Here is a 14,105-nt window from a genome sequence, read left to right as displayed (position 1 = left end):
ATGTTGTATGTTAAAAATTATAGTCATTTTTGAGCAGCATAAACCCCAGGCTGCAGCTGGAAAAGGTATTTCTGAGTTTGGTTTCTTGGCAAATGTTACTTCAAACAAATAAGAATTATGAAAATAATGTTTCTCATTTTCAAAAGGAAAGAAATTTATGATGCTCTGAAAACCAGACATCCAAAATTTCTCAGAACAGAAAAGGCATGTAAGTTCTTTGATTGACATCTCATAATTTTGTAGTTGATCAAGAGAAAAATACACTCATTTGTAAACCTTTAAAGAATTGGACGCCAATTTTTTTTTTTAAGTCTGGTAATAACATAATTATTAAGAAGTAGGTAGAACTAATTAGCTTGGGTGTGTTTGATCTAATTGCTTGCCTTCTCCTGGTTTAAAGAAAAACACTGGATCTTGTATGCTTAAGAATTTTAATAGCTGCTTTTCCCTCTGCTGAACAAGGAAGGAGTAAATGCAGCGTTAAAATTCCTGGGTTAATTTCCTGCATTATTCACCTGGCGGGGAAGTGAATTCAGTGCTTCTCAGCAAAATGAGAGGCATAACTCCTTCAGTGTGGGTAGGGCTGTGCAGAAGGCAGTTTCCAGACAGTCGGCCCTGGTCTCCACATCCTTTTTCAAAGGAATTCAATGCCATGAAAGTACTGCCCTGTCCTTGCAGCTGGAGACCAGCAAGTCCCTGAATTCAGGGCACTCTTCAAAAGTTGTCGCTGCTTCTTAACAGAGACTCCAAGATTAGAATATCTTAATTTTTGATTTAAAAATTCAACTTGACGTATTTTTTTGTCTACCTGAATGTATTATGGACAATTTCAATCACGTACAAAAGTAAGCAGTGGATTATAAGAACTACTCACGTCCCATTACCCAACTTCAAAAATTTAGGAACTTGTGGCCAGCTCTGTTTCGTCTGGCCTCCCACCCCCACACACCCTGTATTGTTTTAAAGCCATTTCTAAAAATCTTGTGTAAACATTTATTGATCTACAACATTTCGGTGTATATCTCTAAAAGATAAGGCTCTCTTCTTTAAACTATTACCACACCAAGGAAAAAGTTAACAAAAATTCCGTGATATCAACATATAGTCAATATTTAAATTTCCAATTGTTTTCGTAAATGTCGTGTGTGTACTTTTTCCACTTCCTTTTTTTGACTCGGGATCCAAATACAGGCCACACATCACACTTGGTTGCTGTATATTTTAGTGCACTTTTAAATATAAACGTTTTAATTATGAAAAATTTCCAACTTACGGAACAGTATAGAAAATACGTATGAGGCGTGCATTTAACAAATGTTAACATTTTGCCATATTTACTTCAGATATCTTTTGCCTTTTTTTTAAAGAAATGGTAAACATGAAGTTCCCACCCCTCTTATCTTTTTTCCTATATAGACTTAACTAATATCTTATAATTGGTGTATATCATTTCCACAGTATGTTTTTATGCTATCGCTACATATTTACGTATCCATAAATAGTATATATCTGTTTTTAACACTTAAATAGCCTGCTGCCCATGTATATATGTGGGTATGTCTTTTTGCAGCTTGTTTTTTTCACTCAATGTGCATGTTTATGCATGTAGCACAAATAGTTCATTTTAAACTGCTGTATACTGTTCTGAATAAACACCAGCGTATTCATTACCCTACTAATGAGCAATTAGGATGTTTTCGATTTTTTTCCTATTACAAATCGTTCTCAGTAAACATGTCTCCTTGTGCACAGGAATGAGAGTTTAAATTTTAACACCTAGAAGTGGTGGGGATGTCTCAGGTTTTGCTAAGTATCACCGAATTCTCTCTGAAGTTGTAAAATGTGACTCAGCAGAAATACACTACAGCTCCAGATCCCCCAACACTTAGTATTGTTCAGCTTCTATATTTTTGCCAAAGTCATGGGTATGAAGTGGTAACTCATTCTTTCAATTTGTACTTTCCTAATTACCAGGGAGACTGTACTTTTTTGTATTTATTAGCTTTTTAGGTTTCCTCTTCTGTGAGTTGCCTATTCGTAAAGGTTCTTTTCTAAAAGCAGAATTTGGAATTTCAGGAGTGTCCCTCTTAATTATGTAGACACCTCAATTCTTTTTGAATGGGAGCTCAAGACATTTTGTACTTTGAGAACTGTGTTTCAGAGAAGTCATATTTACGGTTATATGTGGACACTTTGAGGTTGGAAAAGGACATTTATGAGACTGACCTCTTTCAAGGGGGAGAAAATGCAACTGTATGTGTAGGAGCTACTTAAAATCACATTGTTAGTGACTATTCTGTTCTACTGAGACGTTAGCTGTCTGCCTTATTTTTTCATTTGCTTACTTTTCAACCTACCTCCCACTATGTTTCCTTGCAAAGCTCCCATACCTCTCTCAGTAACGGATCGGTGTTATTTTACACACACCCAACACATCCAATGTCTACCAGCTTCATTTCCTTCCTGTAAATTTCCCTCCCGGGATCCTCTGTCCTGCTGTTCCAGTAAGCCGTGTTGCTCTCCCAACCTGCAATGGAGCTGTCACCTGGGCCTCCTTCACAGCTCCCCTGTCTCGGATCCTACGTCCTCGATCCTGTTCTTTCTCCTTTGTGGCCTTTTCCTCTATTTTAGTAGAGCACATCTCCAATGTTTCTGAAGAAAAGGGGTAATAAAAGCAAACTTTTTCCAAATTAGTTGAGATGTCTTTTTCATTTCATTTATTTATTTTTGCTACTTTTACACTTGGTTTTTATAATATATCTGGGCTCTGAATTCTAGATCAAAAGACTTTCTTTCAGAATTTTGAAGGATTCGATTCCTCTACTTCCCAGGGTTGCTGTTGAGAAGTCTGATGCCATTCTGATTCCTAATCCTTTGTTTGTGGCCTGTTCTGGCTTTTTGGAAGCCTTTAGAATTATCTTTTTATCCCATCGTAGATGAACTTTATAATATGCCTCAGTGTCTGGTCTTTTGTTTAAATCATTTTTACTGGTTATTCATTAAGCTCTTTTAGTCTAGAGACATATTTCCTTCGATTCTGGGAAATTTTGTTTTTCTTTAAAAAAAAATTGCTTCTCTTCCATTTTATGCTACTGGAACTATTTCTGGTTATAAGTCAGACCTCTTGGAGCCTCTGATTTTTCTGTTTTTTCTCTTCTATTTCCATTGCTTTGTTTCTGTTCTTTCAGGGAGATTTTCTTGTCCTTGACTTCCTACTATTCCACTGATTTTTTAAAATTCAGCTAGCGTATTTTTAATTTCTAAGCTATTTTCCTTGTTCTCTTATAGTTCCTGTTTTATGGAATCTTGTTCTTGTTTTGTGGCTGAAATGTCTTTTAGAAATCTCTTTGAAGGTATTAACTATGGTGTCTGGAAGTTTTCTTCCGCCTCCTGTGTTCCTGGGTTGTGTTCTGTTTGGGGTCAGGTTTGTCTCTGTGTATTTGACTCTCTCTCTCATACTCCATCATGTACCTGCCATTGTAGGTTGCCGTGAGGATCGAATTGGATGTTTGACTCAAGGTCAAATAATGTTAGTGGCTTAAAGAGAGGAGCCCTATAATGTAATTCTGTCCTGACTACATTTTCAGTCTGATTCTGCTGAGAAGACAAGGATTAGACTAAATGAAATTTTAAGGTACTTTGTAAACATAAGAATACCAAATTGATGATTCCCATGACTCTAATTAGAGTAGAAAGAATTTTTGAATCGGGTGTTCATGAATCCATTCATTCATTTGATAGTATATATTGACATCCTCTGTTAATATGACCTGAAACTTACCTTGATATTGTTGGACTAGATGTACTATTTTTATTTCCTATTTCTTAAGTTTTACTTTTTAGTTTTAAGTAAACTCAAAAGAGAAGAGAATAGGAATCCAAATTCTAAGAGAAAATTACCAATTCATTGCCATGGACAGATACACCCGGGGTATAAAATGAGATCTTTTTTGAACCTTATTTCCCTTAGGAGATGTTAGATTTTCTAGGCAAGAGCAAAGACCATCCCTGGATCTGCGTCATTTTTTGTGGGCAGCTGTAAACTCAGATGACCCTCATCTGTTTTATGGAATAGTCTCAGACAAACTGTGTATCTTTCTAAATAGATATAAACCCATACACGGCACATGCCAATGACTTGTTGTGCAGTTGCATTAAAATTGACCTGAACACGCTTGGCATCTGGAAGAGCCCTCTAATTTATTGCCATGGTATTCTGTTTATATCAGATATCTCTGTATCTGATATACTATGCTGTTGGAATAAGAACCCTTTATAGTCCAAATATATGGAAGCCTATGGCCTTTAAAAAAAGGTGTCACAGGGGTTGGCCCAGTGGCATAGCGGTTAAGTTCGTGCGCTCCACTTCAGTGGCCTGGGGTTCACTAGTTTGGATCCCGGCTGCTGACCTACACACTGCTTACCAAGCCATGCTGTGGTGGGCATCCCACATATAAAGTACAGGAAGATGGGCATGGATGTTAGCTCAGGGCCACTCTTCCTCAGCAAAACAAAAAAAGTATCCTTGAACATTTCAAACACACCAAAGTAGAGAGAATCACTTAAGGAACTCCCAGCTTTAACGATTACCAACATACAACCAATCTCAGTCCATCAATGCCCTTTTCTCTCTCCTCTCACATTAGGTTATCTTAAATAAATAAGTCCAGGACATCCTATCATTTCATCTAAAAATACTTCAATATCGTTCTCTAAAAGATACGGACTTTTTTTTTTTACATCACCATAATATTATTACACCTAAAAAATTAACAATTTTTACTTAAAACCATACTGTCAATACTTGAATTTCTCTGATTGTCTCAGCATTTTTCTTTGGTTTGTTTGAATTGGGATCTGAATAATTTCATACATGGCATTTGATTTGTATAGCTCTCCAGTCTCTTTTAATGTAAAGTTCCCTTGTCTTTCTTTTTAAAAAAAAACAAATCTTACAACTTGTTGAAAAGACTGGGTGGTTTGTTTGTTGAAAAGATATTTTTTTCCTGCAAAAATTTTCTCTGAAATTTTCTCTATTCTGGATTTTGCTGATTGCGTCCCTATGATGTCATTTAACATATTGTTCTGCTCCTATATTTCCTGTAAACTGGTAGTTTAATAGATGTTTGATGTTTGACTAGATACAGGCTTTATTTTTTGACATGAAAAAATTTTCATAGACAGCGTTGGATATTTTCCTATATTGCATATTTCCTATTGCATCTCATCACAAGGCTTACCATGTCTGCTTCTCTTTTTATGATATTAAGATTGATCCACCCAATACAAAGTTCCTCACAGCTCTTCTCCCAATGATTTTGCAGCCATTGATTATTGCCTGAGTCCACTCTAGACACTATGTACAGGGTTAAGAGTTTCTGAATTTGGAAAACTTCACCTATTTCCAGCTTCCCACCCATGATTTATTCTGGCATCTTGGCCATTTATTGTCTTTCTTAGTCTAGAATAGATTTATCATTGTCTAGTGACCTCTTCCCCAAAGTACGTTACATGGAGCACAGTGCTGCCGAGTCCGCTGTGAGGAAAGTCTCCCTGAGTTTGGGGAGCACTGCACCTTGTCTTTCCCTCAGAGATTTATAACATAGGTGAGCTCGTTGAAGTTCTGTGGTGTCTGTCCACAAAGAAACCTGATTCATCCAGAGTTTAATCAAATTACTTGACCACTGTATTCTTCTGTGACTAATACTTATTAGTATTGTTTAGAGAAACACTTTGAAATGCATCTCAAGGAAGAGGGGAAGGTGGAAGCACTTGCGCCATCCTCGCGTGGGGCTTCTGATGCTAGAGGTCGTGACTCCTTAACCCTGGCTCCCTTCTGGGGAGAAAGGAGAGGGTGAGAGCAAATCAAAGTTCAGACAACAGAGAGAATTGATGCACCCTTCCATGTCTTGTGTTAATATAATCGTATCTTCCCGGTATCAATTCATTCAATTGCTGCGTTTCTTGTCAGTGTTACCTATATAACCAACATAGATTGTTCCAAATATGTTAATTACCGATAGGAAAATAAAGTCCAACTCTAACAGTCACAACTTAAAAAAAAATTGTTTGCTTTCTTACCTTACAAATCCACACATGCACATGTGTTCCACACGTGTGCACACCCCCCTCCCAGAGCACACTTTTGCTTTGTTTCAGGTGCAGTACTGGTACACGAGTGAAGGGAATCATAGCGTCAATTGAGATCGTTGGCTTCAGATATCAGCTCCAAGTTGGTTTTCATACCAGCGGCTCACATCCTGTTTGCGGTTCGCTATGGAAAATGAAGTTGAGCAAAATTAGGGACAGAGACCAATTTTCCTTTGCTCTGAAGATCCCTTGAGCTCTGCACAATAAGTGTTTTCCATTAGAAGGCAAATGCTGTGCATTAATGCTCCTCAGAAAAAATAGTGATTGCCAGTAATGCCATCAGGAAACAATTTTTGAAATGTTTCACAGTGTAAGCATGAATCGATCATTAAATGGGGAATAAACTTATTTTGTAGACTTGGAACGTTAATGACAAAATGTGTTCGAGGAAGAGTTGTTCTAGGAAAGTGTGAATTTTGGTTTTAGGAACATGCACAAGGGATCTAGTGATAAAAAGTACAAGTCAGAGCACTTCCCTGAGGTAAGAATGGGAGCCAAGGCCCAGAAGACACGAAGCTCTGTTTTGCGAGTGTTCTTGGGAGAACGGAATGGGATGAGCCGCAGAGAAGGCTGAACAAGGGTCAGCAATGATCCCAACAGTAGACTCAACACGGTTTTCGTAGTACGGGGCTGCTGGTGTCTGGCCACTGGGACACCGTTGAGCTAAATCCAGACCTCAAAGGTGGATGTTTTTGATGAAAGTTATACTGGTGCTTTTAAAAAAATTTAAATAAAGCTTTTGTTTAAAAAATATCATGATTTAAAATGCTTTTCTATTCAGAAAATCCAGAAAAAGGCACAGACTACATTAATGAAATATTTTTAAATGATAGACAACATTTTCTGTCTTGTCACAAACCTGTTCTTTATGACAGGTCACTCTTAAGTTTGCTGTTTATAGAAGGGGAGGTCAAGTTCAGATTTTGACCCTAGGCATTATCTTCCACTCATTGGTAAGTCTCCGAATACTCTCCTTTGAGGACTGCATGTGGGTGCAGCTCAAAGATGTTTGGTTGGGAAGATTGAGGGTGGAGGAGTGGGACAGATGTCTGGAAATAACCCTAAAAACGCTATTTTAAATGCAACTTAAGGTAATAAATTTGCATTTCTTGAGTACAAAGCAATTGAAAGATGCTGTCATTTGTTGCACCTTTAGAATATTATTTGGTGAATCACTGAGCCAAAACACAGGTGTAAAAATTTTCATGCAGTATCAAAAGTTTAAAGGGCCCAAATGATGATTTCAGTTCAATCCTTCATCAGCTGAAACCCAGAGAGGGGAAATGACTTGCCGAAGGTTACTTTTTACCTTTTGGTTTAAAAGATTTCATTCACTTCTCAGTTTAGGAGGTATTTTATTCATTTTTAATATGACACAGGGTTGCATTTTGCACTTTTGTAGTCTGATCTTGAAAATAACCAATTATCCAGTTGGCTCAAAAGAAGAAGAATGATGGGGGGAGGGCTGATTTTACTCCCTGCTCGAGTCAGCTCTCCGGGAGCTGATTTCTGTAGCTGTCGTCCCAGATGCCAGATTCTCTTCCCTGATTGTTTGAAATTCCAACAGCAGATAAGCAGAGAAAAGAGTGAAAATGATAAATGCAAATGGCAACCAAGAGGTTGCAACTGAGGGCTGAAAATCGGGAGATTTAGGGAACCGTCTCTGCATGTTGTATGTGGTGAGCGAGTGTCCCCTGGCAGCATGGGTATTTTCTGCCCCAAATCCACAAGGGCAAGGGGGTAGCATCTGCCATTTAAAACTTCATCAGGTGACTGACTTAGACCCCATGGTGTGTCTAGAAACTTCTAGTGAGGGATGAAGTTTTAGGGTATGAATAAAAGTTCAGTTAAATAGAAAAAACCCTGCACCAAGATTCCACGACTCCACTTGGTGCAGCCAGAACTTTTGGGCTTTTATGTGTTTCAGCTTGTTTGTACTCATTTCAGGGTTAATGATGCTCACTTTGTTTAGTTTCCAGAGGTATGGTGAGGATCAAGTTATTTCTTTCATGTCAACTAAGAGGGAAAGTTGCATTGAGATACAGATTGAATGGTTCTTTATAGTTTGAAGTTTTGTTTCTTATAGGAGCATTTGGTTTTTACTTGAGTGAATTATGATTGTATTAATATTTCTTTGCTTATTGAAAAAATGAGGTATTCTATTTTTCTGTCCAGCCATTTACAGGCATTTTGATGGCAAATAAAACTGGATGATTAATTTTACACCCCAAGAATTCTGCTTTCTGAATCACTGAGGTTTTATTTTAACAAATGTTTTTTCAGTTTAGGGTTCAATATGATGATCATGCTCTCGAGGGTAAAAGGTGTGGAAAAAGGTGGCTGACCTTGAGAAATACACAATTGCTCTGTGGGAGCTCTTTCGGGGGTGAAATAGAGTAATAAAATCAGAAATCATGGAACAGTTTCTAATTTCAAAGACAGACTGTCTGACCTTGCCTAAATAGTTCAGGTGGAAACCAAGAAAGTACACAGAGAAGGAAATTGAGTTCCCTTCCAGGTGACACACAGCCACCACCACCTCCATTCATACATCTGGGATTACGACCTGGGCCATTCCCTTTAGGGTCCAGCAAGCTCTCACCTAGAGATTTTTTTCTCCTGTATTTTTACTCTTATTTTAAAAAGTTCTGATTAAACTTCTATACACTGTTACACACACATACATTAAAATCCCTCCCAGTTTCCCATTCATTCTTGGTTCTCTATCTTCCTGAACTAGAGCCTACAATTGAACTTAAGAGAAAATAATTCTTTCAGGGGCTGGCCCCGTGGCTGACTGGTTAAGTTCGTGCGCTCTGCTTCGGCAGCCCAAGGTTTTGCCGGTTCGGATCCTGGGTGCGGATGTGGCACCGCTTGTCAGGCCACGCTGACGTGGCCTCCCACATAGCACAACCAGTAGGAACTACAACTAGAACATACAACTACGTACTGGGGGGCCTTGGGGAGAAGAAGAAGAAAAATAAGATTGGCAACAGATGTTAGCTCAGGTGCCAACCTTTAAAAAAATCTTTCTGATATGCATTTCTTGGGCTCTTTTTGAACAAGTCTTGTCTTCAAACTATTAAGGGGACTTCCCAGATACCTACACTCACCAGTATTTTGGATTCTTAGCTACATGTTCCACACCCCAGAGGAAGGAAACTTAGATGGATTAAGGGCTTCCATTGTGCCTGGCATTGTCACATTTGTCAGCAATCACCTCCCAACCACCTCATTAGATGGATGGTTACGCATCCATCCTCCATGTAGTATTTCTTGTGCCCTGGCTGGACCGTCTGTTGGCTGGAAGGCAGCCCTGTAGGGGCTCAGGCGAACTGTTCTCCAGTCGGCCAGAATCTGCAGGATGGGTGTTTGGGGGTGTGGCTTTTTTTAGGCTGTGTAATATTAAACATCAGTAGTTTAACATGGAATATTTGCTTTTAGAGGTGAAATGGCTTTATTCATTCAATGGCTGAGAAAAGGAGTTGAAAGCGTGAAGCGTGTTGTGACCGCAGACAGGCGTGCTTTGTCTCCCGATGTGGTGAGATGGGATGGAGAGCATTCTAGTGCATTTGTGTTGTGTTGATAGTAAAACCACTGCCTGGGGGTTTTTGTGCTTACCTGATTAAATGAGGGAGGTTCCTAATTTTATAAAAATTGCTGTGTCAGTTTTGAGGGGCTTGGCATGTCTTTCTTTTTTTGGTAAGTGACTCTTCAAAGAAATGTGGTACTCAGGGAGGGTAGGTATTAAACATCCAGGGCCTCTTAATTCAGCAAGATGGTCAAACCTTTTCCAGCCCAATGAGAAATGGCAATTGTGAGCATCTTGAGCAGGCGAGCAAGTGGCCACCGTCCTCTGGATCACTTCCTAGCTGTACCATCATGGGCAAGGAATTGAACCAGCCGGAGTCTCAGTTCCCCAATCTGCAAACTATGGGTTACGACATTTTGAGGCTTAAAGGGATGGTGACTGTAAAAGATCTGGAACAGCTCCCGTGCCCAGAGAAAGCACTGCATGCGTGGTGGTGATAGAGGCACTTTCTCCTCTTATGTCTTCAGAGGTTATTGAGTTCTCAGAATCTGAGGTACAGGATTTGGACTCTGGGTCAGTAGAATCAAGTCATCCCAATGTAAATGGATTTTTGTCATTGCGCCTCATTGGCATCTAGAGTCAGGGATGGCCTAACCCTTTGCACAGAGCTGTGGAGGGGCAGCCTCACCTCCTCACCTCCTCCCTCCCCCCCTCCCTCCCTTGCCTCCCCCAGGGTTGCTCCTCAGCTTCAGAGGCACAGGTCAGCTCCTCTGGGTGACCTGCGTCTACTTCCCGGGCCCTGGCTGCCCCTCTCCCATTGGCCCGGCCTCCTATTGGAAGAAGTGATGGAAGGAGGTGTCAAAGGGTGCCTCATCCTGAAGGTGGAGCCTGTGAGGATGTTTGCTCTTCGTTCCTGCCGGGGCTTGCTTCCTGCCTTCTCTAATAACCAAAGGTCCCTCTCAGGAGGGCAGAAGTCGCAAGCGTTTTTGTCATTAGAATACCAGCAGCTATGTGTATCCATCTAAATAATAGAGGCCTTGAGTAAAATGTGGCAAAGATTACAATGACCTCTTGTAACTGACTCAAGAGAGAGCAGGTGGGCCTCGGGGCTGTGCGTCTTCCCCACCTGGGCTTCCACGCAGGGTCTGCTTTTTGCTCTGAAGACCAAAGCTGGTGATTTGTAATCTTGCCACAGAACTGAGCCTCTGGGAGGGCAGCAATGAAACAAGTGCAGAGAAAATGGTTTGCAGCAGGAGCCTTTCTGTTCTTCAAATCAAACCCCCCCCCCCTTGCCTTCCCTTTAAACCATGTATATTTTACCAGAAAAAGAGAACAGACTGTGCCCTGTTGTTGCCAGGCAACCAGAAAAAACAAACTCAGGCGCACTTGCTATCGGACCAATTTCTCTAGGAACCTGGCTACTCTTGCTAAGTGGTTTGTGTAGTGTTAACAGATTTGCATAATGGTGAGGCTGGGGGTCTCCATCCTTCAATACCTTTCTCCCCACTCCTTGCCCGCACTAATAAAATCCAAGATACATTATTTGAGTCTTGAGGTCAATTCTTGACTTTGAGATATTCTGAGGGAAGATGCTATTGCAGATGCAAATGTAGTTTATTGCACAAAGCTAGAGAATATACTATATTTCTAAGACCTTGAACCCATTTTTAAAAATCACTGGGCACCCCTATTTCAGCAGTAACGCTGGTTCAACAGCCCACAAATGGTGACAAGTCTGTTTTCATTTGACGCTTCTTTAGGAGTATTTTCTAAAGGTTATTTTTAGCCACAGGAGGCATCTGTACACACAACCAAACACATATTAATGACACTGATGAGATCGTTAGATATCCGCTTTGTTCCTTTCTCCTCGGCCTCCACCCTTCTCTCTGTGGCTGACTATATGGGTTCTGCATCTCCCAGTCTTGGCTCTCACTGAGTCACAGTGTAACCTGCCCTGTCGTCTCAAGCTGACTCTCCTGTGACCTGCGCTGTCTGTCTTTTGCAGATTTGGACATCTCCCAGACTGAGTTCCCACCCCTCCACGACTCAGCTCCCCATGGCCCTCAGCTGCAGACGTTTATAGAAGCAAAGCTAAGTCTACAGACCGCGACCAGACCAGACAGGGAAACTGGAGACAGAGCCGAAGAAAATATTGTTTACCTCTAATTGTATTGTCGTTATTTTTCCATACAAAACAAAACACTGGCATTTGGGGGAGAATTTTTTTTTTCCTTTCCTGATGTGTGTGCGACTGTCTGTGTCCAAATTGCTTTAAGAGTAATATTTAATATTTCATGCAAGTTCACTTTTGGGGCATGAATCTAATAATTAAATTATTGGAAGCAGCTCTGTTTGTGCAATCGTTAACTTATCACACCTAACTTCTGATTTCTGGAGGGGAAATTAACTTGAATAAGGAGAAATATTTTCAAAGTTATTATGACTCTAGAGTAAAATTCCGTATTGCGTTTTCTACTGAATCATCTGGTTTTAGAAATGCCTTTTAAGATGTAAACAAAGCAATTTGGATGGAAAGAGTCATGTTCATGATGGGCAAATGTTCAAAATCACAGCAGCTCATTACAGAGAGTGGCCTCAGTGCCCCAAAAGGCGAGGATGCCAGAAAGGCCTTTTCTTGGCTAGTTTTTACGTGCTAATTTCTCTTTAGGATGTCAAAGGGGTCGCTGATGGTTGTGATCTGTCACAGTCACCATGCAACCAACGTGGCCTGTCTGGGCACCTGTTCTGACCAGGTGGCCACTCTGCTATGGACACAATCTGGACTCTCAGGACCTGGGCCACCTGCTTTGCAGACGCACTTTCTTGGTCCTGATGCTGGTCCGCTTTCAAGCCACAGTTCAGCAGCATCTTTCAACAGAGCCCAGAGGCAGAGCCGCACAAGTCAGTCTTGATGTAAACAGTGACACTCCAGTGGCACCCTCGCTTCTCTCACCTAGCCCCTTTCCTGGCAGCCCTGGGAGCACCAGCAACCAGCACTCACTAGAAGGATCTCTCCCTGCTGTTCTTTAAGGACAAAACTGCACGCTCAGTGAAGCTCGCTTCCTGCATGTGCTTTTCCAAGTGCGCTTCCTGCCTCCGGAGTAATATGGGTCTCTGTGTGAGAAAATACACCAGGAAATGTTTTCAGCTTGTTCTTCAGAAATATTTGTACATGTTTTGGTCGATGTCAATAAATACCTTTTACCTCACTATTTTGCTTCCAAGTCTTAATATTGTGTAAGACCATAGGAAAACACACATTTCACATACAAACGCAATCTCCCCTTATTAAAAGTGAAAATAAAGGAGGAGTACTAAGTTCACTGAGAATTACAACACTTACCAGGAGGGAGCTGTGATAAGAAGGAGAAAAACTCACCCAGATTCCATCGTCTGTTTGTTTTTCCTACTTAAAGTTGCCAGTTGAATACCTACTTTGTTTTCACTTAGGCAAGTCAGATCTTAGTTGTAAAAAAGCCTTTTTAGGGGCACTCTTTTTCTGACTCTTGCTGCCTCTGGCCATCTGGGTCACAATCATACTAACTCATTCAGAGACTAATCTTTACAGAATGGATATACCTCATTAAAATTTTAGTCAATCATTTCGCCTCCAAGCTGAACTCCTAAATGATAAGATGCATTTTCCATTCCTGAAGACATCTAGAGAGAAAAACTTATCTTCCTTCCCTTCAGTAAAATCTATTCCAGGTTCCTATATCCCTTGAATAAAAAGCATAGAGATATTTCAGTCTAAATCCTTGTTCCAGTAACTATAAATATCTTCCCTTTTTTCCTGACAATGGGTATGGAAATATCCATATGTGAAAATATGTAAAGATGTTCAGAATCCCCATGGAGTTCTTTAAAAATGTGTGTGCTCAGTTGATTTTCAAGCCCTGCAAACTGCGTCTTCCTATAGCCACCCTAGGGACCCCTTGCATCTTTTGAGATACCTAAACTCATAGGTTCCTCTCTGTAATTTTCTTATTTAGTGTTATGACTTTTCAACTGACTATAAGTTTCAAAGCTTTCTCCATCAGTTCTTCCTTTTCACTTTGTCCTCACTAATGAGCTCAAATCTCAATAGAGGTCACTCTGTGGCTCCAACAGAAATTCACTAATCTTAAAGGAAGACCACTCTATCACCCAGCATCAAAAATGTTTCTCCCCAAAGGATCTACTTCTTCCCACAACTGAAGAGCTTAAAGGAAACTGTCATTCCTTTAAAGGTTTGTTATGGGAAAAAAAAGCAAAGTTTTTGCTTTATCCCTTCCAGGTTGCCTGAACTTGCATGCCATCTCATTTACAGTCCAAGCAACTCTGTATTTCATTGGGTCTGCATAATTGCTGGAGTAGCACTGCCCTTTCCACCTCGCTCACGATTGGACCCCTGTTCATTTGGAAGAGAGTAGAAACCCCT

At 40.4% G+C, this 14,105-nt stretch overlaps 1 protein-coding gene across 8 annotated transcripts in view; it reads left to right on the top strand.

Annotated features, from left to right (window-relative positions):
* The window catches only part of ARHGEF28 (Rho guanine nucleotide exchange factor 28), a 273,307-nt gene extending 260,413 nt beyond the window's left edge, over positions 1-12,894 (top strand). For all 8 annotated transcript variants that reach the window (XM_070517954.1, XM_070517955.1, XM_070517951.1 and 5 more), the window contains one exon: positions 11,691-12,894. In XM_070517954.1, the coding sequence (XP_070374055.1) occupies positions 11,691-11,851 (161 nt within the window). In that variant the 3' untranslated portion in view covers positions 11,852-12,894. The remainder of the gene's footprint in view (positions 1-11,690) is intronic.
* Positions 12,895-14,105: the final 1,211 nt, after the last annotated feature.

The sequence above is a fragment of the Equus asinus genome, chromosome 9 (assembly GCF_041296235.1).
Source record: "Equus asinus isolate D_3611 breed Donkey chromosome 9, EquAss-T2T_v2, whole genome shotgun sequence".
In the NCBI taxonomy this organism is placed as follows: domain Eukaryota; kingdom Metazoa; phylum Chordata; class Mammalia; order Perissodactyla; family Equidae; genus Equus; species Equus asinus.
This window is presented reverse-complemented; position numbering and strand designations above follow the sequence as displayed.